This window comes from Rhinatrema bivittatum, chromosome 10 (genome assembly GCF_901001135.1).
Source record: "Rhinatrema bivittatum chromosome 10, aRhiBiv1.1, whole genome shotgun sequence".
Classification (NCBI taxonomy): Eukaryota; Metazoa; Chordata; class Amphibia; order Gymnophiona; family Rhinatrematidae; genus Rhinatrema; species Rhinatrema bivittatum.
In genome coordinates, this window is record NC_042624.1 from 8,743,393 (window position 1) to 8,765,365 (window position 21,973).

General features: G+C 44.5%; 1 protein-coding gene across 5 annotated transcripts in view; it reads right to left on the minus strand.

The window, feature by feature from the left end:
• Positions 1 to 21,973, minus strand: part of UCHL5 (ubiquitin C-terminal hydrolase L5) — a 166,977-nt gene that overhangs the window by 69,718 nt on the left and 75,286 nt on the right. The window contains exon 11 of one of the 5 annotated variants that reach the window (XM_029618539.1): positions 15,993 to 16,014. The exons of the other annotated variants lie outside the window; for them this stretch is intronic. Coding sequence (XP_029474399.1) covers positions 16,012 to 16,014 — 3 coding nt within the window. The 3' untranslated portion in view covers positions 15,993 to 16,011. Of the gene's footprint in view, positions 1 to 15,992; positions 16,015 to 21,973 lie in introns of those variants that run through there. 5 annotated transcript variants of the gene reach the window in all.

The window sequence follows — 21,973 nt, forward strand, 5'->3', positions numbered from 1 at the left end:
GTAACAAAGGAAAAAAGAAACATCACACATCCTTATAAAACAAATCAAGAAATATAAAATCATCAGCAGTAAAACTGTACTAACAAAAAGAACATATTTCGAAACAGCTGATGAGTGGAATATCCAATAATTAAAAACTCATATAAAACATTTCCAGATACCAACAAAATATTTCAAAATAGCAGACACAAAGATCCAGTAATGAAAAATAATAAGGATACAAAAATTTTTTTGCTCTGCATACCTGGGAACATTTGATATCCAGGTGTCCTGAGATTGTTCTGAATTAGCAGGAGGTGGGGTGGTTTGCTTGGAACTTTCTCCTCTCTCAGTCACATACCAGCGCTCTCTCTCACACTGGCTCTCAATGACACACCTATACACACATGCTCTCAGTCACTCACATATACAAATGTTTTTTCTCTCTCACTTATATAGGCTCTTAATTACACATTTACACACATGCTGTCTATCTTTTCACGCTTACACACACACAGGCTTTCAATCACATAAATACATGCTGTCTTTTTCTCTCACACACAGACTCTCATTCACATGCTTACAAACATGTCCTCTCTTTCTCTCATTTACACACAGGCTCTCAATCACATACTCACATGCTCCCTCACCTAAATCAGCTCTCAATCACACACAGACACACATGGTCTCTCTCTCTCATTTAAACACAGGCTCTCAATCACATACTCACATGCTCCCTCACCTAAATCAGCTCTCAATCACACAGACACACATGGTCTCTCTCTCTCATTTAAACACAGGCTCTCAATCACATACTCACATGCTCCATCACCTAAACCAGCTGTCAATCAGACACAGACACACATGATCTCTCTCTTACTTATACACACAGGCTCTTAATCATACATACACATGATCTCTCTCACACACAAAGGATCTCAATCATACACACATACTCTTTCAAACAAACAGGTTTTCAATTACAAACTTACACATACAGGTTCCCAATGGTAAACTTACATTCATGCTCTCTCTCTCACAGGCAGGCTCTCAATCACAGACATACTCTCTTTCACATATACAGGCTCTCAATCATTCACATACATGCAATCTCTCACTCACACACACAGGATCTCAAACACACATGCTTGCTCGCTCATTCACTCTCTCTCCCCCTCCCCCACCCCCACCCCGGGAACTCGCGGCAGCAGCAGCCACCTCCCAACGCTAACCTCCTTCATTTTCAGCCCTCGCGGAGGCGAAGGCGGAGTCCCATCGGCCGCGGTTGAAGATTTTCATTTTCCTCCGAGCCGCGCTGCAGTCTTCTTCCCGTCGGACACTAGCGTGCCTGCGCGGGTCTTCCCGCGCAGGCACCCGATGCTCTCCACTTCCTCTTCCGGGCCGCGGGAAGAAGAGAGCACCGGCGTGCTCTCTTCTTCCCGCGGCGTGCTCTCTTCTTCCCGCGGCCCGGAAGAGGAAGTGGAGAGCATCGGGTGCCTGCGCGGGAAGACCCGCGCAGGCACCCGATGACTCCAGCGCTGGCACCCGGCTGACACCCGATGACTCCCGCACAGGCACCCGGATGACTCCAGTCGGCGTGCTCTCTTCTCCTCCCCCCCGCGGCCCGGAAGAGGAAGTGGTGAGCATCGGGTGCCTGCGCGGAAGAAGAGACCACGCTAGTGTGGTCTCTTCTTCCCGCGCAGGCACCCGATGCTCTCCACTTCCTCTTCCGGGGGGGGGGGGGGTGGAGGAGAAGAGAGCACGCCGGTGCCGCTGACTCCAGCTGTCCTGCCGCGTTCCGCCCGGGCTGACAGCATTTTAAGCCCGGGCGGCGGGGAACCGCGAAGTATGGCGACACTTGTCTGCGAGCCAGATGCAGCCCTCAAAAGAGCCATATCTGGCTCGCGAGCCATGGGTTCCCGACCCCTGGCCTAATGGTTAGAGCAGGAGACCAGAGTTCGTGTCCTGCTGTCGCTCCTTGTGACCTTGGGCAAGTCACTTTACCCTCCATTGCCTCAGGTACAAAAAACTTAGATTGTAAGCCCTCTGGGGTTAGAGAAATACCTACAGTACCTGAATGTAAACCGATGTGATCTCTCAGATCGAATGTCTGTATATAAAAATAATAAATAAAATAAATAAATATGGGGCATAGAAAAGCATCCCCATTGAGCTCCCATTCTCCAGGATTGAAACATTCTCTGCTTAGGAAATCTGCCTGTATGTTGTCCAGCAATACAATGTACGCCGCTGACAAGAGTTGCAGATTCTCCTCTGCCTAGGGGAAGAGGAGCGTTGTTCTCCTCTGATACCTGTTGACTTGGTGCTGCCCAGTCTGTTCACATATGTCACTGCTGTCGTGTTGTCGGATAGGAACCGAACTGCTTTTCCTCTAATCAATGACAAAAACTGTATCAAGGCTAGCTGGATGGCCTTGGTTTCCAGCCTGTTTCCAGCCACCTGGCCCAGGCAATGAGCCGCCCATCCTGAAACGCTCAAATCCATAGTGACCAGAATCCAAGACAGCACTGATAAATTGACACCCTTCATCATAATCTGAGCATCTGTCCATCACTGGAGACAATATCTCACCACTGCTAGAAAGAACATAGGAAACTGCTATGCTGGGTCAGACCAAGGGTCCATCAAGCCCAGCATCCTGTTTCCAACAGAGGCCAAACCAGGCCACAAGAACCTGGCAATTACCCAAACACCAAGAAGATCCCATGCTACTGATGCAATTAATAGCAGTGGCTATTCCCTAAGTAAACTTGATTAATAGCAGTTAATGGACTTCTTCTCCAAGAACTTATCCAAACCTTTTTTGAACTCAGCTACACTAACTGTACTAACCATGTCCTCTGGCAACAAATTCCGGAGCTTAATTGTACGTTGAGTGAAAAAGAATTTTCTCCGATTAGTCTTAGTCCTGCAACCATATCCCGAATCTACTGTAGCAAAGAGAGAACAGCTGCATCACTCACACCGCCGTGACTTTGTGATATCATTGCCAACCAACTGCATACTATAAGACAGTATGCTGGCATTCTAGTACTGCTCTAACACTGAAGCAGCACATCATAGCTGCCACACATGTCATAGCAGAAAAACATCAACCTCATGGTGTGATTGTGCATCTCCCTGGCCAGGAACTGGGGAACCTTTTGGGGAAGGGGGGAGTCTCATCCGAAGGGATGGGCTCCACCTTAACCAGTAATCAAATGGTTCCACCCTGGTTCCATCAGAGACCTTAATCTTGGGATTGGGGCAACTAATTTATTTTTTATTTATTTAAAAACTTTTCTATACCGTCGTTAAGTTAGCTAACCATCACAATGGTTTACATAAGGGCACAACAATGAAACATATGGGTGGGTATAGATTACAACTTGGTTATGTGCCATCATTGTACGGTAACAATTCATAATTATAAAGTGTGTATGTTAAGCTTGTTTGTTGGGAACATTTAGGCGGTTTGGTTTTACCATTACAATGCATTGTTAGGTTAAAATAACAGCTTCTGACTTTGGTGCGTCTTTATTCCTCATCTGTTTTTCTCTTTCTCTTTGTCTTTATAAAAAGCTTGTTTAAAAAGCCAGGTTTTCAGATTGGTTTTGAAAATTTTCAAATTTCTCTGCAGTCCGTTGAAGAGGTCTCGTATGAGCCCTTGCCCAGGGAAACCACATCCATAGCAGCTGCCATGGAGCCCAAGAGTTGAAGATAATCGCAAGCTCTTGGCTCCAAAAGAGCAAGAAAAATGTGCACTTGAAGAATTGGCTTATTCACCCTTTTATCATCAAAGAGACTCTTCCTCTGTCTTGGTACTGAAGCGAGCCCCTAGATATTCCAATGATTGAGAGAGGATCCGATTTCTCTTTGCAAAACTGACATTCCACCCAAGCTTTCTAAAACTCAGACTACTCTGCAGGACATTTGGATACCTTCTTGATAAGAATCTACCCTAATCAACCAATTATCCAGATAGGGATGAACTCTGATCCCATCTCGCCTCAGGGACACCACCACTAACATGACCTTGGTGAAAACCTGCGGAACCGTGGCCAGCCCAAAAGGAAGCGCACAGAATTGAAAATGCTCCTGCAGCACACAAAAACAGAGATTCCACTGATCCTCCTGAGCTAAAGTGAATATGAAAATAAACTTCTAGTAGATCTGGCAAAACCAGAAACTTGCCTTGACTAACTGCTAAGAGCCCCGAATGAAGCATCTCCACCCAAAAATGAGAGATCTGGAGGTTGGTGTTCACTCCCTTGAGATCCAGAATGGTCTGGAAAGAGTCGTCTTTTTTATTTTTCTTTTGGAAACAATGAAATAGATGGAACAATGTTTCCATCACCTTTCTGGAGGAGGAACAGGCACCACACTGCTTTCAGCAGCTGAAGATCCGACAGCCTTTACAGCTGTCTTCCTTTTGACGGGTGAAGGGCAACTCAAAATCATGAAGGCAGAGATGGGAAATTGAAGATCCAAAGAATACCCACTGATCTGAGGTGTTATGGGCTACTCCTTGCAGAAATGTGAAGGCACAGACAGTACAAGAGAATGGACCTGCCGACCTCATTAAGAAGCCTGACCTCCTCCTGAGGAGGGGCTGGAGTTGGACCTAGACCTTCAGAAACCTTGAAAGGCATGACACTTGCCCCTCGAAGTCTGAGAGCCCTGAAAAGGCAAGGAGGACTGCTTACCCAGCTTATACGGTCTAGAGAGGCACGAAACTGACCTCAGCCCCTAGTGGACTGATAGAAGGAATGTGGCTTATCCTCTGGAAGCCTTTGCTGTTTAGGCTCACCCAGATTCTTGACCAGGTGCTCCAGATCTTCTCCAAATAACAGCCCTCCTTTAAAGGGAAACTTCTCAAGGTGAGATGCCAAGCATCCACTGACCAGTTTTGCAGCCAAAGAAATCTTCTGGCTACAATAGCAGAGGCCACCGAACATGAAGAAAACCTAAGAAAATTATACAAAGAATACGCCAAAAGGAAGCAGCAGTCTCCATCTTTGTCACATCCTCACTTTCTGGGAATGCTTGGATCCAGCGCAAGAGTGCTCTTGCGCTGGATCCAAGCATTAAATAGGTACCTGCATCGCCAGGGCTGAGGAGGTAAACAAATGCCTCAAGGGAATTTCAGTCTTCTCACCCTGCATTAGAACCCATGGTCCCCAGCTGCTCCCTCCCAGCTGTCTGACATACTGACATCTTCCTATCTTCACGGCAGAATGCTGCCATTACAAGCACACAAATGTGCCTACTGTATGGATCCAGCGGTGGATGCCTTAGGCGCGTGAGCGCCTAAATACATGAATATATGTGCCGAGGCGGGAAATGGGAGGAAACACGCTAGTATGATGTCATTTGTCTCTATCTATTTAAACTCACTTAGCCCTGCAGTCCTTGCCTTGGCAACAGGTCTCCTGAGTGATCTGCTCCTCAGTGCGTGTTGCTTCTCCCTGTGTTGTCTGCCTGTGTTCTGGTCTGTCTTCCCTGCTTGCTCCTGGTCCCCTCTGTTGTGGTTTGTCCCTATCCTCGCTTTTGTCTTGCCCCGTCTCCCCTGGCTTGACTTCCTGGTTGACCTCTGCTTGTTCTCTGACCCTCCTGATTGCCTCCTGGACCTGGCCTATGCCTACTGCTACCTGCCCCAACCTCTGGTCTGTCTACTGGATTTCACTGTCTGCCCTGACCGTTGCCTGGACTTGGAATCTCTCTCTCTTGCTATTACCCCAGGGACCCTCCTAAGACCTGCTGGCCATCAGAACCCAAGGACTCAACCTGCGGGGAAGATGGATGGTAAAGGTGAAGCTTCAGCTAGTCCCACTCGGGGTACGTCTGTCAAGCTGTCTGTGTGAGCTGTACGGGTTTGCTCGTCCAGCTGCGTCAACACACCACAGCCCAAGGATACACTTTTCTAACATCCTGAGGTTCCTTAAGAGAAGTGCCCCCTCCACCGGGATAGTGGTGCACCAAATAACAGTTGTGACCAAAGCATCCACATGTAGCATCTGAAAGAAGTGCTTAACCATCTCTGGAGGAAGAGAGTAGTACAGCTTTAAAAGATTTTACACAAAGACAAGACCTGACTTCAGGGCCCTCCCACTCTGCCAGTACCATTTCCTATTTCTCAGAATGCAAAGGAAAGCCTTCGTGGATTTATGCACCCCCATAATAATGAAATCCCACACAGGAGCTTTGCTCAACAGTGACATTCACAATCCTGAGGCAGGAGACAACCTGACCAATCAAGGCCGAAATCTCTGCCTTCCTCATGAGCTATCTAAATGGCAGAAAGGGGCAAATCTGATGAACTCCCTAGGATACTTGCATAAAGCCAGGACCATAACAGAAACACTGGCTGTATTCAGCAAGGCAGGCATAGTCATGGGCCTTTGGATTGTGAAAAGTGCCTGCTGCAGGAACCTAAAAAACTTGGGCAAAAACACTGTAGCCTAACTAACCTGACCTGGAGAGGACCAAAATGGAGAAGAACCCATCAGTTTAAAGCAGGGGGCGGGGGGGGGGGGGGGGGGATCAGTAATGATGTCTTCTACTGGTTCCATGAATGGCAGCACCACGACCACTCGTAGTAGCTCAGGCTCTGTATCTGTGCCCGAAAGCTACTCCAAGTCTGAGGGTGAACCAGAGCCCCCTCCCATCAGGAAGCCCCTAAGCACTCCCCAGGAATCTTTCCCACTGCAACGCAGGCCCAGTCAAGCAGCCCCACAATCAACATGGAACGCCTGCAGCCGCAGGCCCCGCAGGATCTGCTTCTCCCAGGCTTTTCCATTGTGGCTCTTAGCCACCTCCCTCCGGCTCAGTCTTGCAGAACAGAGGTCTAGAAAACAAACCAAAACATCCTCCCTGCAAAGACTACTTACCCTACCAGGTTGTGGGCCAACACAAGCACTCTTCCACTAGAGACCGCCTCAGCACAGGACAGCCATTGCCCTTTTTGGTCTCCCCTCGTGCTCCCTTCTAATTGGGTTTTTTTTTTGGGGGGGGGGGTGTAAAAAAAAGAGCACTGGGAGGAGAAATCAGGAGGATTTATTCCAGCAGTGCAAAGTCATAGCAAAAAATGCCTAAGGAAAGTTATGTCCTTCTCTTTTTTCCCCCCAGGAGAAACATGCTCTGCCCCCCTCCCCCCCGGACTCTACCAAGCCTCCTCTTGGACTGGGAAGCCCTGTTAATAGGCTCTCACAGACTGGCACACCAGTAGCCTGGCTCAGATAAGTTTTACAAGTAGTCCTGCTGCACCACCAGTGAATCCTGCCATCTGATAGAGACACTATACCGACTTCCTGTCCTGCACCACCTATACATAGTGATGTGATGTCCCTGGAGAAATAAGTGTGCTCTGCCTCCATCTGCTGGTAGGGGAACATACACCATTTCTAGCCAAACAGGTGGGTTAACAGGATGGGGTTCATTAAGGGTAGATCCTCAACAAATACTAAAAGATTTTGCCATGTGTCTTATATTAAACAGAGACATAATATTCTAGGTGTGGCAATCTCAACTGATGCTGATAAGGTCTTCAATTGTATTTCCTAGACTTTCTTATTTAAAGTTCTCAGAAGAGGGGGTTCCCAGATGACTATGTGGCCTGGATCAAGACACCTTATGCCAAACCAAGGATCTAGGGTATTATCTATAGGATTGTCTCAGACCCATTCCGGATTCTTAGAAGCACCAAAGCTGTCTCCTATTCCCTATATTTGATCTTGCAACTGAAACTTTGGTCCAAGCTATCAGGAGCTCTCAGAAAATCTATGGTTTTGTGGCCCAAGACACCTGTCACAAGATTTCATCATATGCTGATACCTTACTCTGTATAACCAGATAGAGGAAATCAATTCTGGTATTACCAGCAGAGATGCCATTGACTTATGGTTCCAGCTTCACTATATAATTGTCCCTGTCCTTCTGTTATTGAATATTCCAGTTTGAAAGGTCTGCCCAACATAGTGATTAGAAACCGTTGTTCTGCTTTACGCTTGGAAGTTTACGCCATCTTGGATCACTCTCCATAGGGCACTTCACATAAAACACTGACATTTCTTCCGACAGCACATGGATTCTATTACTGTTTCATGTATTGGATAGCCACTGCCATCATTATAAATAAGCTAATTTCCTGGGCCTCTGTCCCTCCTGACGCAGACAATGTGGCGAAACACGGTCCGTGTCTGGGGACCGAAACCTTCTTTCAACTACTCATGAATAAAGGTAGAAACGCTTAATTTAACATCTTTTTTCGCTTAATTTTTTGATTAATCCAGTATAAGGATCCGTGAACTTTTAACGCTATACCATTTGTAATTGTGGTTTCTACCAATTGCGTATACCGCTCATCATCTCCATTTCCCATTGGCCATTACCAGAAATCTTACATAACTTTAGCTGTTTATCTGGATATCTAATTATCTACTCAAAGTCAGAAGTCTTAATAGTTTTAGATTAGCAGCTAATGGTAGCTGGGTATTAGGGTATCATCTGATATATCAAGGCTATGCACAGAAAATTATCCCCCTAAGGTAGAAAAGATAAAGGCTAATTTGACTAGATGGTCTGCCCTCCTTATACCTTGGAAGGTGTTGAAACTTACCCCGCCTGGTTTCCTCCCCAGATAGGGCACAAAGCCAGTGATGAAACAGCCTTTCAGTTTCAAAACATAATATTTATTAATCAGCATAGAAATCTATAATTGCTGGCAGGTTTGTTTTTTTAGACATACAAAAGTTAATAGCGGAAACTGAAGGAAACAAGATTGTGTTTCCTTAAGGGAGTAAATGGAGCCCAGTTTACAGAATGAACTGCTTTCTGAGCAATGCCAGTTTACTTGTCTTTCACGTGCCAAGGCTGCTTTTTTATAGTCTGCTAAACCTGGCTACACTTTTCCTGAGGCCCTTCTCAGGATCTGTGTTTCTTTGTTCCTGTGGCCATCTGGTGCCTTCTTATCTGCACCCATTCTTTACTCTGCAGTCATCCTTGCACACAATCACACCACCACTTCAGTTGGTTTTTCCTTGACCTCTTTTTTTTTTTTTTTATTCCAGTTACCAGTCAACATGGGGTAGTTATTTTAAAAGTAGTAATTATCCCAAATCCTCATTTCCCTCTTGATGATCGGGACATTCATCACCATCAGGGCCATGAGACTGTCTTAGGTTGTCAAAGGGCCTACTCTGATCTTACCGGTCATTGTCAACATGACTCATCCTGAGGAGGTCCCTTTCAAGGGAAGCTGCTGCACTGAGGGAAGCATAGAGGTTTTGTGTCATACCTGACCTCTGAATGTTAATCATGTTCAAGGTGATAGGAGACGTTGTTTGGGCCCAGCAACATTGAATTATCTGCCGGGTGAGCAATAAACAGGTAGCCAAACACATACACACTGCTATCACAACCATAAGAAGGACCAGAGCAAACCACAAGAAACCTCTGCCAATTTCCCCTAGGGATGTGATCCAATTTACCAGCTGTTCCCACTAAGTAGACCAATGGTCATACTTGGGGACAGACGCTGCCACCTTAGCGCGTTCGACCGAATCCACCACTAATTCAGAATTATCATCAATGAAAACACAACATTGTGCTTTTACAATAGCACATACTCCGCCTTGGGATAACAACAGATAATCGAATGCCATTCGGTTCTGCATACCATAAAGCCTTAGGAGTGATAATTTATTAATAGTTTTGTTGAAAGCATACTTACAAGCCATTTTAGAAGTTATGGCTTATAAGCACTGTATTTTAGTACCATAAATTGAAAAAGGAACCCCTGTAACTAATGGAATGACACCTGTAATGGCTAACCCTACATTTTGGCCTTCAGTAAGTGGGGAGGTTTGGTTAAGGTTAGAAGAAGGGGGAATAGAATATGGAAGACCAGCAATGTGATTACCATAGACGCAGGTTACAGATGAAGAAATAAGGGAAAAAGACTTGTGCAGAGCACCAGCAGTAGGGCAAGCAAGAGAATAATAAGAACAGGAAGTATTCGGTAGTTGCAATTAGCTGCATTTCTTACAGCAAACAGAACAGCATGTATTTGCCATGTTCTGGCATGCAATCCAGCAGGCAGAATTATAAATCCCTCTTGAACCTTGAATCACCACTGAGACAACAAAGTTCACATCATGGAAGGGGAAGATCCAGAGAAAGAGACAGGTGGGCAAAGAATCAGGAACTCTCAGGAACATCTGATCCACACCAAGGCATATCACACTGTAAAGTAGCAAGCAGTGGAACATGGTGATTGGTTAGTGTGATCAGACCAGCTTTCATAGATAAAGGTAAAGGAGAACATATCAAGCAATCATTTAGCTGACTCAGCAAGTAAATGCATACACGTATTAGAAGTTATCGGACTGGAAAATGTTACAAAACGCTTGGAATGTAGTGTCTAATAAAAAGTGCATTAATTCAGACTATATCATTAACTTGAAAATCTAAATAATGGCATCTGCAAATAGATACCTAACTAGATATTGACTAGGTATATCATAAAAATATTTTTGTTATGACAATCAGTTATCACATGTCAAATAAAGGTACATTGCCTCATAAAACCAAGGAAAACAGCCCCCATAGAACAAGACAAACAGAGAAAATCAGGCAAGAAGTGTAAGCATTTCAGTTCATATAAAAGATGGCTTCTGTGGCAAAGGATGGGATGATTTCTGAAATCACTGACAAATGGTGTATACAGTTCTCCCAGTATGGTGGATTTTTAACATCAACGCATAGCCTCTTAACTCATTATTAAATAAGGGCAAGAGTAATCTTGTCAAAATAAAAGTTCTTACAATCTATAAATGTCTACATCTACCATGTGATATTCCTATGAAAACATTTACCGTATTTTTCGCTCCATAAGACACACTTTTTTCCCCAAAAGTGGAGGGGAAATGTCTGTGCGTCTTATGCAGCGAATATTAAAAAAAACTAAAAAACTAACTACAACCTCCTGACCCCCCCCCCCCCCCCAAGACTTGCCAAAGTCCCTGGTGGTCCTGCGGGGGTCCGGGAGCGATCTCCTGCACTCGGGCTGTCGGCTGCCGGTATTCAAAATGGCGCCGATAGCTTTTGCCCTTACTATGTCACAGGGGCTACCGGTGCCATTGGTTGGCCCCTGTCACATGGCCATGGGAACAAAAAAAAAAACATTTTATACCCTCCCCTAATTTGCTCCATAAGACGCACAGACGCCCGGGAACGGTTTAGCACACCATTTTTTTTTTTTTTAAATTTTCCTGCTCTGAATCCTAAGTGCGTCTTATGGTCAGGTACGTCTTATGAAGCGAAAAATACGGTACCTTTAGCCTTTAATGTGGTCTTTAGTCCACTATGTATAGTCATTGGCAAAATGTGTTATGATGCACATCTGATATCTTTGCTTATTTTGTATGATTTGTGCCTGGTTGAAAAAGTTATAAAACAATTTGCACACACAAAATGTATGTGGTCGACAGGGACAAAACTGCAGAAGTTACACACATAGAGCCTTTGGACATCAATCTCTATTTGCTGGATGGGTTAAGCTTGGGAGTGCCTGTGGCATGGGATATATCGGGGCTCTAGCACCTTCAATGTTTCTAGCAAAATAAAAAAACAAACCGCTGAAACCTACCTAAATGCAAAGTGTCACCAAAATCAGGTAAATGAAGAAGATCATCCTTTACACCGATTGTGCCCTTTTAGGACAGGATCTCAGGTTTCCAGATTGAAAGAAACTACATTAAGAAACAGTATTGCTGCTACTTAAGAAGTTTTTTTTCCCAGTATTCTTAGCGATGTCTTACGACAAATGCAATAAAAACATACAAATGGGAAGGTACAGCAGCAGTAACCATACTCTGCTGAAAGCTGCCCAGAGCATTTTTACAGGACATCCCCAAGGAAGGAAATGTTCCTTCTCACTGCACATATAAATCCAAACAGCAATCCAGTGCTCGGAGGAGGACCAGATCCAGAAGCTTTTAACCCTTCACACACAGCCACCAACATCAACAAGGACACTTTAACATGTGCAGAATTCCACATAGCAGTAGGAATCAAACTCCCAGCTTCCTCAAGCTATACGGCGATGGGTCACACTTTCAAAGATAATTTAGCATCCGAGTATCTGGTTTGATCTGTCCTCTAAAAAAAGGTTGCCCCATTGCTTTTTCCCTACTTACAAAATGCATGTGAAACCAGTGAGAGAGGGAGCGGGAAAGAGAGACAGGCACTTCTAAATAAGACAGTACAAGACTGCCACCTAGTGTCAACATACTGCAATTTCCAAGTTCAAATGCATCAGAAATTGGCCCAAAAGTTTTCCTATGAACAAAATGATTAGCCAAAAAGAAAGGACCAAAACTCCACAGAAGATTTTGGATACATGCTCAACATCATCAAAACAAAAAACGGTTAATGCTTATAATAAAGATGTCTCAAAAAAGGCATTCACGGCAAAGGCGCCACCTTGCAGCAGAGGGAAAGAAGGCAACATTTATCAAAATTTTCCTCGTGCATTCTTCTGTTCAGGGAGGTGGTTATACACATTTTAATAAATCAAATTAAATGAGATGGAACATTAACACAAGGTGATCCTGGCACCTGTAAAGCCAGATCCCATGAAAAGAGGCAAACCTGGGAGAGAGCAGGATGCCTGAATCCCGGACATGGGCAGACACCAACCAGCCTGGCATTATTCTGGGGAAGTGGGATGCACCTGGTACAGGTGCCAGGATCACTTCACATCTTTGGTTTTGGAGGGTTTAGGATCAGCGTCTCCTTGCTTTCCCTGTGCTGCAGGGTGGAGCATGCACCACACAAATGCCCTCTCCGAGACCTTCGGTTGCAAAACGCATTTCATCACAAGCAAAACATTTATCCAAATTTTTCCATTTTGTTGATGTCGACTGAAAATCAAAAACAGCCTTTGAGGCTCCTTTTTCCAACCATGATTCAAAGTCTGCACATAAGGTTTGCCAAACATCGCGCGACAATTTGTTTTCTTTTAAAGTCAGTAATGTTCTTGTTGCTTGAAAAGATGAAAGAGAAACAAACTGCCTCAAAGCAGAACACAAAATATAAAGCATAAAACCAGTACTCAAAAAAACAGAAAGGGAAAAAAGATCAAATGTCCTCAAAACCATTTGAGAATGTTTATTGATCTTTCTGGCAAACAACCCTCAATTGCTAATGAAAGTTTACACAATACAACCTTTTACTTACATGTCGGTGTCTCACATTACTAGAAAACAATGCTCGCACCTTTTACTAGATTTACCAATGTGAATCTAAGGCCTATAGTTTGTAAAAAGCAAAATCTAGAAAGCAACACATTAAACCATTTACAAGGAGGGTAACAACTTCCAGCTCAGAGGTGGTATGTGGAAAAAGAATGGAAACTATTCTCAAGATCAAAATCACAGAGCATATAGAAAGACATGGTTTAATGGAACAAAGTCAGCATGGCTTTACCCAAGGCAAGTCTTGCCTCACAAATCTGCTTCAATTTTTTGAAGGGGTTAATAAACATGTGGATAAAGGTGAACCGGTAGATGTAGTATACTTGGATTTTCAGAAGGCGTTTGACAAAGTCCCTCGTGAGAGGCTTCTAAGAAAACTAAAAAGTCATGGGATAGGAGGCGATGTCCTTTCGTGGATTACAAACTGGTTAAAAGACAGGAAACAGAGAGTAGGATTAAATGGTCAATTTTCTTAGTGGAAAAGGGTAAACAGTGGAGTGCCTCAGGGATCTGTACTTGGACTGGTGCTTTTCAATACATTTATAAATGATCTGGAAAGGAATACGATGAATGAGGTTATCAAATTTGCAGATGATACAAAATTAGTCAGAGTAGTTAAATCACAAGCAGATTGGACAGGACAGAAAGACTTGCAAGATTGGAAGATTGGGCATCCAAATGGCAGATGAAATTTAATGTGGACAAGTGCAAGGTGATGCATATAGGGAAAAATAACCCTTGTAGTTACACGATGTTAGGTTCCATATTAGGAGCTACCACCCAGGAAAAAGATCTAGGCGTCATAATGGATAGATAATACTTTAAAATCATCGGTTCAGTGTGCTGCAGCAGTCAAAAAAGAATTATTAAGAAGGAAATGGTTAATAAAAAAGAAAATGTCATAATGCCTCTGTATCGCTCCATGGTGAGACTGCACCTTGAATATTGTGTACAATTCTGGTCGCCGCATCTCAAAAAAGATATAATTGCGATGGAGAAGGTACAGAGAAGGGCTACCAAAATGATAAGGGGAATGGAACAGCTCCCCTATGAGGAAAGACTAAAGAGGTTTGGGCTGTTCAGCTTGGAGAAGAGATGGCTGAGGGGGGATATGATAGAGGTCTTTAAGATCATGAGAGGTCTTGAACGAGTAGATGTGAATCGGTTATTTACACTTTCGGATAATAGAAGGACTGGGGGGCATTCCATGAAGTTAGCATGGGGCACATTTAAAACTAATCGGAGAAAATTATTTTTCACTCAACGCACAATTAAACTCTGGAATTTGTTGCCAGAGGATGTGGTTAGTGCAGTTAGTGTAGCTGGGTTCAAAAAAGTTTTGGATAAGTTCTTGGAGGAGAAGTCCATTAACTGCTATTAATCAAGTTTACTTAGAGAATAGCCACTGCCATTAGCAATGGTTACATGGAATAGACTTAGTTTTTGGGTACTTGCCAGGTTCTTATGGCCTGGATTGGCCACTGTTGGAAACAGGATGCTGGGCTTGATGGACCCTTGGTCTGACCCAGTATGGCAATTTCTTATGTTCTTAACCCCATCCAGGAATGTACATGATCAAGGATACTTGCTGACGTTTGCCACAACCATGTAATGCTCACCTAATATGGATTACTTGGCAATTATGTTTGCTGGCCCTCCTGAAATTATGGCATTAAAAAAAAAACCCAAAAAAAACCCAATATCACTCACAGAGGGAGTGTGCAAAATGCACACTCACCTTACTGAGCTAATAAATAAGTTCATCCTCTCCAGGCCCACTGCATTGCATACAACAGTTTAACAACATCCAGAAGAATGACCAAACTGATTGCATGCATTTCTACTGCATGATTGTTAAGGAGGTGAGATCTAGTGATGATTAGGACATGCTCTCCCACTGATCTTGTTGGACCTCAATAACGTACTAGCTCCATCTTTATTTAAAATAATGTATATCCTGCTTCAAAGGTCATGGTGAGGTACAACAGAATAATAATGTGTGAGAAAAACATGCAGTACTCCCAGCAGCAGCAGCACTGTTCCTATAAAAACTAGCATGCAGACCAGACAAAGAAAGACAAGCTGTAAGATTTATTAAAGGATCTAGCAGACTACTGGTCTCGGGAACAGGCAACAAATCTGTCTCTCCTTTACAGTAGTGCACAATGACTGTCCACTACAGATGCCGGAGCTTCCAATCTATTCAAGACAGACACAAACAAATTAGAGTTAAAACAGTGAAGCCATGATTGGCTGGAAGGAAACCAGTGGTGTCTCTAGATAAGAAGAAATTGGAAGTGGGGGAGGGGCATGCCAAAGTGACATTGCCAGACTCATGACACCTGCCTTTAAAATAGCTACAAGAAGAAAAAGGCCCACGGGTCTTCTGCGCAATTTGAAAATAAAGCCAGCTAGTTTCAGCTTCCCAGTAAAACCACCACTAAAATTGTTCAACCAATTCCTCTGTGTAGAAAGTCTGGAGTCTATTATAAAGGAAGGGGCAGAATCTCAATATAAAATCCTGCCCCTCCAGTTCTGAAACACTCTGCATCCATGCACCATGCAAAATAAATGCACAGATTCAAATTCTGGAGTCACCTGGGCAACAGGAACACAAATACCTTCTGCTGCCAGACAATCCTGCAAAAAAGGCACACGGCACCTAGATTGCAAACTTAACAAACCATAACAGCACTAAACTCAAGCAGCAACAATCCTACCTTGAAAAGGCAGCCTTGTAAATATTACACCGGGCTCTGGAACACCAATACGCCTCCTACTGCGGAAAGAAAGCAAACCGGATTGCTACAAATCCCTATTCAGGAAGCACCTTCTAGCAGCATGCCTCACCCTGGTCACACGTGCAGATCATGCACCAACCTTCACCTAATTCAGAATTAGGGACTACACACTGCAATCAGAAACTTACAGACAAAAACGGACAGGAAGCCAGACTCTGAGCCGTGCAACCCAGGAGAAAGAGAAACAGAAATGCATGTCCTAAAAGCAAAAAAGATGCACACATCCCAAAACTGATATACTCCAGTCTCTGAAACTTGAAAAGGAAATATTCTCTTTTCTACCCATCCCTGCTAGGAGTGAGGGTCATCATTCAGCAGCTCTCAGCGCCTGATAAGCAGCGGAGTCACCGGGAGCAGGTGAGTGATGACCCGTGCTCCGGTAGGGATGGGTTTTTGCCATTGCAGGGGATGGGGAGATGATCCACTTTCTTTGGTAATTGCAGCGGGGGGGGGGGGGGAGAGGGGGTGGTGGAAGGAAATGACAGCACTACTTAACCGGGTATCTTAGAAGATATCCGGTTAAGTAGAAACTTATCTGGCCTTACAAGGCTGGATAACCTTGAATCTTAGCCAGCTATGTTCAAACATACGGCTCGATCCAGTAAGGCCGAGGTAAAAACAGTGATGTAGTGTCAGGCGCACCCTTCCTCCCCGCACGCACAGTTCTCTTCACTAACTCCCCGATACTCTCCTCTAATCGCATGCAAATGCATGCCGCGGCTGTGAAGCGTTAGGGAAGGGTTATGGCCGCGTAACCCATTTTACTGTATAGGCGCTGTAACAGCGCCTATACAGTAACCTGGGTGCGCTGGTACCTGTCATTTCAAATGACATTTGAAATGACAGGCACCAGGAAGTGTAAAAAAGTTTAAAAAGTGTAAAAAACAAAAAACCTATGTGTTATATAAAAAAATAAAACAATTTTAAATACCTGTCGGAGGGCCGTGGGTCCAGGCGGCCGGTGGGCGGCGGGCAGCCATCAGCGGCATCCGGTAGTCCCTTCTCCCTTCCTCCCCTGCCTGGATGAGCGCCAAAATCGCACGGGCGGGTCGGCAGCGGGGGGGGGGGGGGGGGGGGGGGGGGGGTAGGCAGCAGCGGGGTCCGGGGGGGTCCGGGGCAGCGGCAGCGGGGGGGGCGGCAGCAGGATCCGGGAGCGGCGGGTAGGCAGCAGCGGGGTCCGGGGGGTGGCAGCGAGATCCGGGGAGCCAGCAGCGGCAGCATGTTCGAATCGCGCAGGCAGGTAGGTGGCAAAGTAAAGATGGCCGCCAGCACGGGAAAATCGTGCAATTGGCCGCTGAAGACGTGACGTCACACCCCGTGCTGCCAAACGTCGTGACGTCACGTCTTCAGCGGCCAATTGCACGATTTTCCCGTGCAGGCGGCCATCTTTACTTTGCCACCTACCTGCCTGCGCGATCGAACATGCTGCTGCTGCTGGCTCCCCGGATCTCGCTGCCACCCCCGGACCCCGCTGCTGCCTACCCGCCGCTCCCGGATCCTGCTGCCGCCCCCCCGCTGCCGCCCCCCCCCCCCGCTGCCGCGGACCCCCCGGACCCCCGCTGCTGCCTACCCGCCGCTCCCGGATCCTGCTGCGCCCCCCCCCCCCCCCGCTGCCGACCCGCCCGTGCGATTTTGGCGCTCATCCAGGCAGGGGAGGAAGGGAGAAGGGACTACCGGATGCCGCTGATGGCTGCCCGCCGCCCACCGGCCGCCTGGACCCACGGCCCTCCGACAGGTATTTAAAATTGTTTTATTTTTTTATATAACACACAGGGTTTTTGTTTTTTACACTTTTTTTACACTTACCATAGCAGGCCCGAGCCTTGCTACTTTTTCGTTTGTTTTTTTTTTGCCCTGGTCCCGTCCGGTCTCCTGCAGCCCCGTCCGGTCCGGACGGGCTGCAGGAGACCGGACGGGACCAGGGCGGGTAAGCAATGTTTTTACCCTACACTACACTACACTAACTCCTACTAGGGGGAGGCGGTAAACTAGCAGGTTAAGGCCGCGGCAGAACAGCGGGTTACGGAGGAGATAATATCAGCGCCCGTTACAGTATCGCAGGGGAATAGCTAATTCCTTCATTATACAGCTTTTCGTTCATTTACATGCCGGGTGCGGAAAGGGTTATGCGTCTGTTTTCAGAAGCGATACGGACGCGTGAAACTGGACACTGTATCGCCGAACTGCCTTGCGCGCCCGAATTGTGCGCTACGAGCACGTTACAGACGGGCAATCCTCGAGCGGACGATACTGGATCGAGCTGATAGCCAGTTAGATTTTAAAGTTGGCTGGTTACGTGTGGCCGGATAACTTTCAGCACGTGTATTCAGTGGAACGTTTATCCCGCTACACATACAGAACTAGTGATCTCCCTAACCTTAGCCAGATCATTTGTCCACTGAATGGCCTACTGAATATTGGTCTCTCATTAAGACTTTTTGGCCTTCTCCTCCAGGAACTTGTCCAAACCTTTTTTAAACCCAGCTATGTTAACTGCCTTAACCACATAAGAAATTGCCATACTGGGTTAGACTAAGGGTCCATCAAGCCAGCATCCTGTTTCCAACAGTGGCTTCATTGTGCACTGAGTGAAAAATCACTTTCTCTGATTTGTTTTGAATTAGTTACTTATTAACTTCATGGAATGTCTCCTAGTCTTTGTATTTTTTCAAAAAGTAAATAACTGCTTTACTTTTACCTGTTCTATTCTCTCATGATTTTATAGACCTCTATCTTACATTTAAGGCAAACATAATTAAGCTGTGGAATTCTTTGTTGGAGGATGTGGTGAAAGCTACTAGTATAGCTGGGTTTAAAAAAAGGTTTAGACAAGTTCCTGAAAGAAAAGTTCATAATCATTATTAAGGTGAATTTGGGGAAATCCACTGCTTGACCCCGGAATAAGCAGCTTGGAATCCATTGAACTTAGGAATCCTGCCAGGTAGTTGTGACCTGGATTGGCCGCTATTGGAAACAGGATGCTGTGCCTGATGGATCTTTAGTCTGACCCAGTATGGCAAAATGTATATTCTTATGTTCTTAATCTCACAAGGATCTCCTGAAATTTTTCACAATCCGCTTGTGATTTAACAATTTGGAATAATTTTGTGTCTGCAAACCTGATCATTTCACTCATTGTTCCCCTTTCCAAATCATTTATAAATATATTTAAAAGGATCAATCCCGTAGAAATCCCTGAGGCACTCTACTGTTTACCCTTTTCCATTGAGAAAACTGACCATTTAATCCCTACTCTGTTTCCTATCTTTTAATTAATTTGCAATCCACAATAAAACATTGTTTCCTATCCCGTGACTTTTTAATTTTCTCAGGAGTCTCATAGGACACTTTGTCAAATGCCTTCTGAAAATCTAAAAGCACTACATCCACTGGCTTACCATTATCCATGTTTATCAACCCCTTCAAAAAAATGTAGCAGATTGGTGAGGAATGATTTCCCTTGTGTAAATTCATGCTGTGGCCCATTAAACTATGGTTTTTCAATATGTTCTGTGATTTTGTACGTTAGAACAGTTTCCACGATTTTTCCTGGCACTGAAGTCGAACTTACCAGTCTATAGTTTTCTGGATCACCCCTAGAGCCCTTTTTTAAAGATTTGGGGTTACATTGGCTACCCTCCCAATCTTTTATACACTGTACGATTTTAATGATAATTTAGAAATTGCTATCTACAATTTCATTTTGCAGTTCTTTTAGAACTCTGAGGTGTATACCATGTGGTCTGGGTGATTTGCACTCTTTAGTTTGTCAGTCTGCCTTATTACATCTTCTAGTTTCACTCTGAATCATCACCACTGAATATAGTTTTCAGCATGGCTATTTCCATAACATCCTCTTCAGTAAACACTGAAGCAAAGAACTAATTTAGCTTTCCGCGATGGCCTTATCTTCCCTAAGTACCGCTTTAACGCCTCGATCATCTAACGGTCCAACAGATTCCCTCACATGCTTCCTGCTTCGGATATTAAGTTTTTATTATGAGTTTTGGCAACTACAGCCTACTTCTTTTAAAATTCTCGTTTAGCTCGCCTTATCGATGCTTTATATCTATCTTGCCAATGTTTAAGCTTTTTCCTATTTTCTTCAGGTGGATCCTTTTCCAATTTTTCAAAGAAGTTCTTTTGGCTAAAATAGCCTCACCATTTAATCATGTCAATAGTCATTTGGCCTTCCTTCCAAAATGATATTTTTAAACAATGACCTCGCATGATGTAAACTTTTAACCTTTGTAGCTCCACCTTTTAGGGGTTTTTTTTTTTTCTATTTACCTCATTTTATTAAAATCTCCATGTTGAAAGTTTGCTAGAGCTGTAGATTTACTTAATGTCCTCCCTCCAATCATTAAGTCAAATCTGATCAAGCTATGATCACTGTTGCAGAGGGGCCCCACCACCATTACCTCTTACATGAAGTCCTGTGCTCTACATTGTCTCCTGGACCAACTGCTCCATGAAGCAATCATTCATTTCATCTAGAAACTTTACCTCCCTAGCATGTCCTAATATTACATTTCCCCTGTCAATACTGGGGTAATTGAAATCTTCCATTATTACTGTGCTGCCAAACTTGTTAGCTTCCCTAATCTGTTAGTATTTTGTCAGTCTGCTCATTTTGACAAGGTGGAGGGTAGCATACCCCCGTTGCTATACTCTTCCTCCTCACGCATGGAATTTCTACCCATAAGGATTCTACTGTGCATTTAGTCTCTTGCAGGATCTTTATCCTGTTGGACTCTATGCCATCCCTAACATAAAGCACCATCTCCCCTACCAAGTTGAATCCACCTTATCACTAATAATTTCCCTTCCTCCTTATCCCTTATATTTTAGTTTACCTCTTATTACTTGTTTTATTGTTTGCTTTTATGTGATTTTTATTATGTATATTTATTTGTAAACCATTTCCCCTGACTTTTTAGTTGTAAAAGCAATATATAAACTCTTTCACATAAATAAATAAATAAATCACTGTGATACAATTTGTACCCTGATATAGCACTGCCCCATTGGTCATCCTCCTTCCACCAGGTCTGTGAGTTACCAATTATGTCCACCTCTTCATTCAGAGTTATACATTCTAACTCTCCCATCTTACATTATAGACTTCATGCATTAGCATTCAGATATTTCAAGTATTTTTTTTGTTTGTATTAACAATCTGCTTATCAGTTGACAGGGGTAATGTGGAATCTTTTAACTCAGATGGTTTTTTCACTTATAAGCAACATGGGCTACTTTTGCTTTTATTGGAATCACTATCGGGATGCCCTAACTCAGGGGTGGCCAACTCCAGTCCTCAAGAGCCACAAACAGGCCAGATTTTCACAATATCCACAATGAATATGCACGACATAGATTTGCATATAATGGAGCCTGTTTGTGGCTCTCAAGAACTGGAGTTGGCCATGCCTGCCCTAACGCTTCTGTTATTTTACTATCTTTTGAAGATAGCTCCCTCGAAACCATGTACTGCTGCGTGACTATTAGCTTTCCCACATATTGTAGTTTAAAAGTTGCTCTATCTCCTTTTTGAAGGTTAGCACTACCAGCCTGGTTCCATTCTGGTTAAGATAGAGCCTGCCCCTTTTGGAACAGGCTCCCCCTTCCCCTGTACCATTGTCTCATCCAGGTATTAAGACTCTGGAGCTCTGCCTGCCTCAGGGTCCTCCTGCATGTATAACAGGGAGCATTTTATAAAATGCTTTCCTGGTGTTCTGGATTTAAACTTTCTACCTAACAGTCTAAATTTGGCTTCCTAAACCTCCCTCCCAAACTTTCATATGTAGTTAATGTCCACATGTACCATGAAGCCCGCTCCTCCTCAGCACTGTCTAAAATCCTATCTAGGTGCGTGAGGTCCACCAGCTTCATACCAGGCAGGCAAGTTACCAAGCAATCTTCACTTCCCCCAGCCAG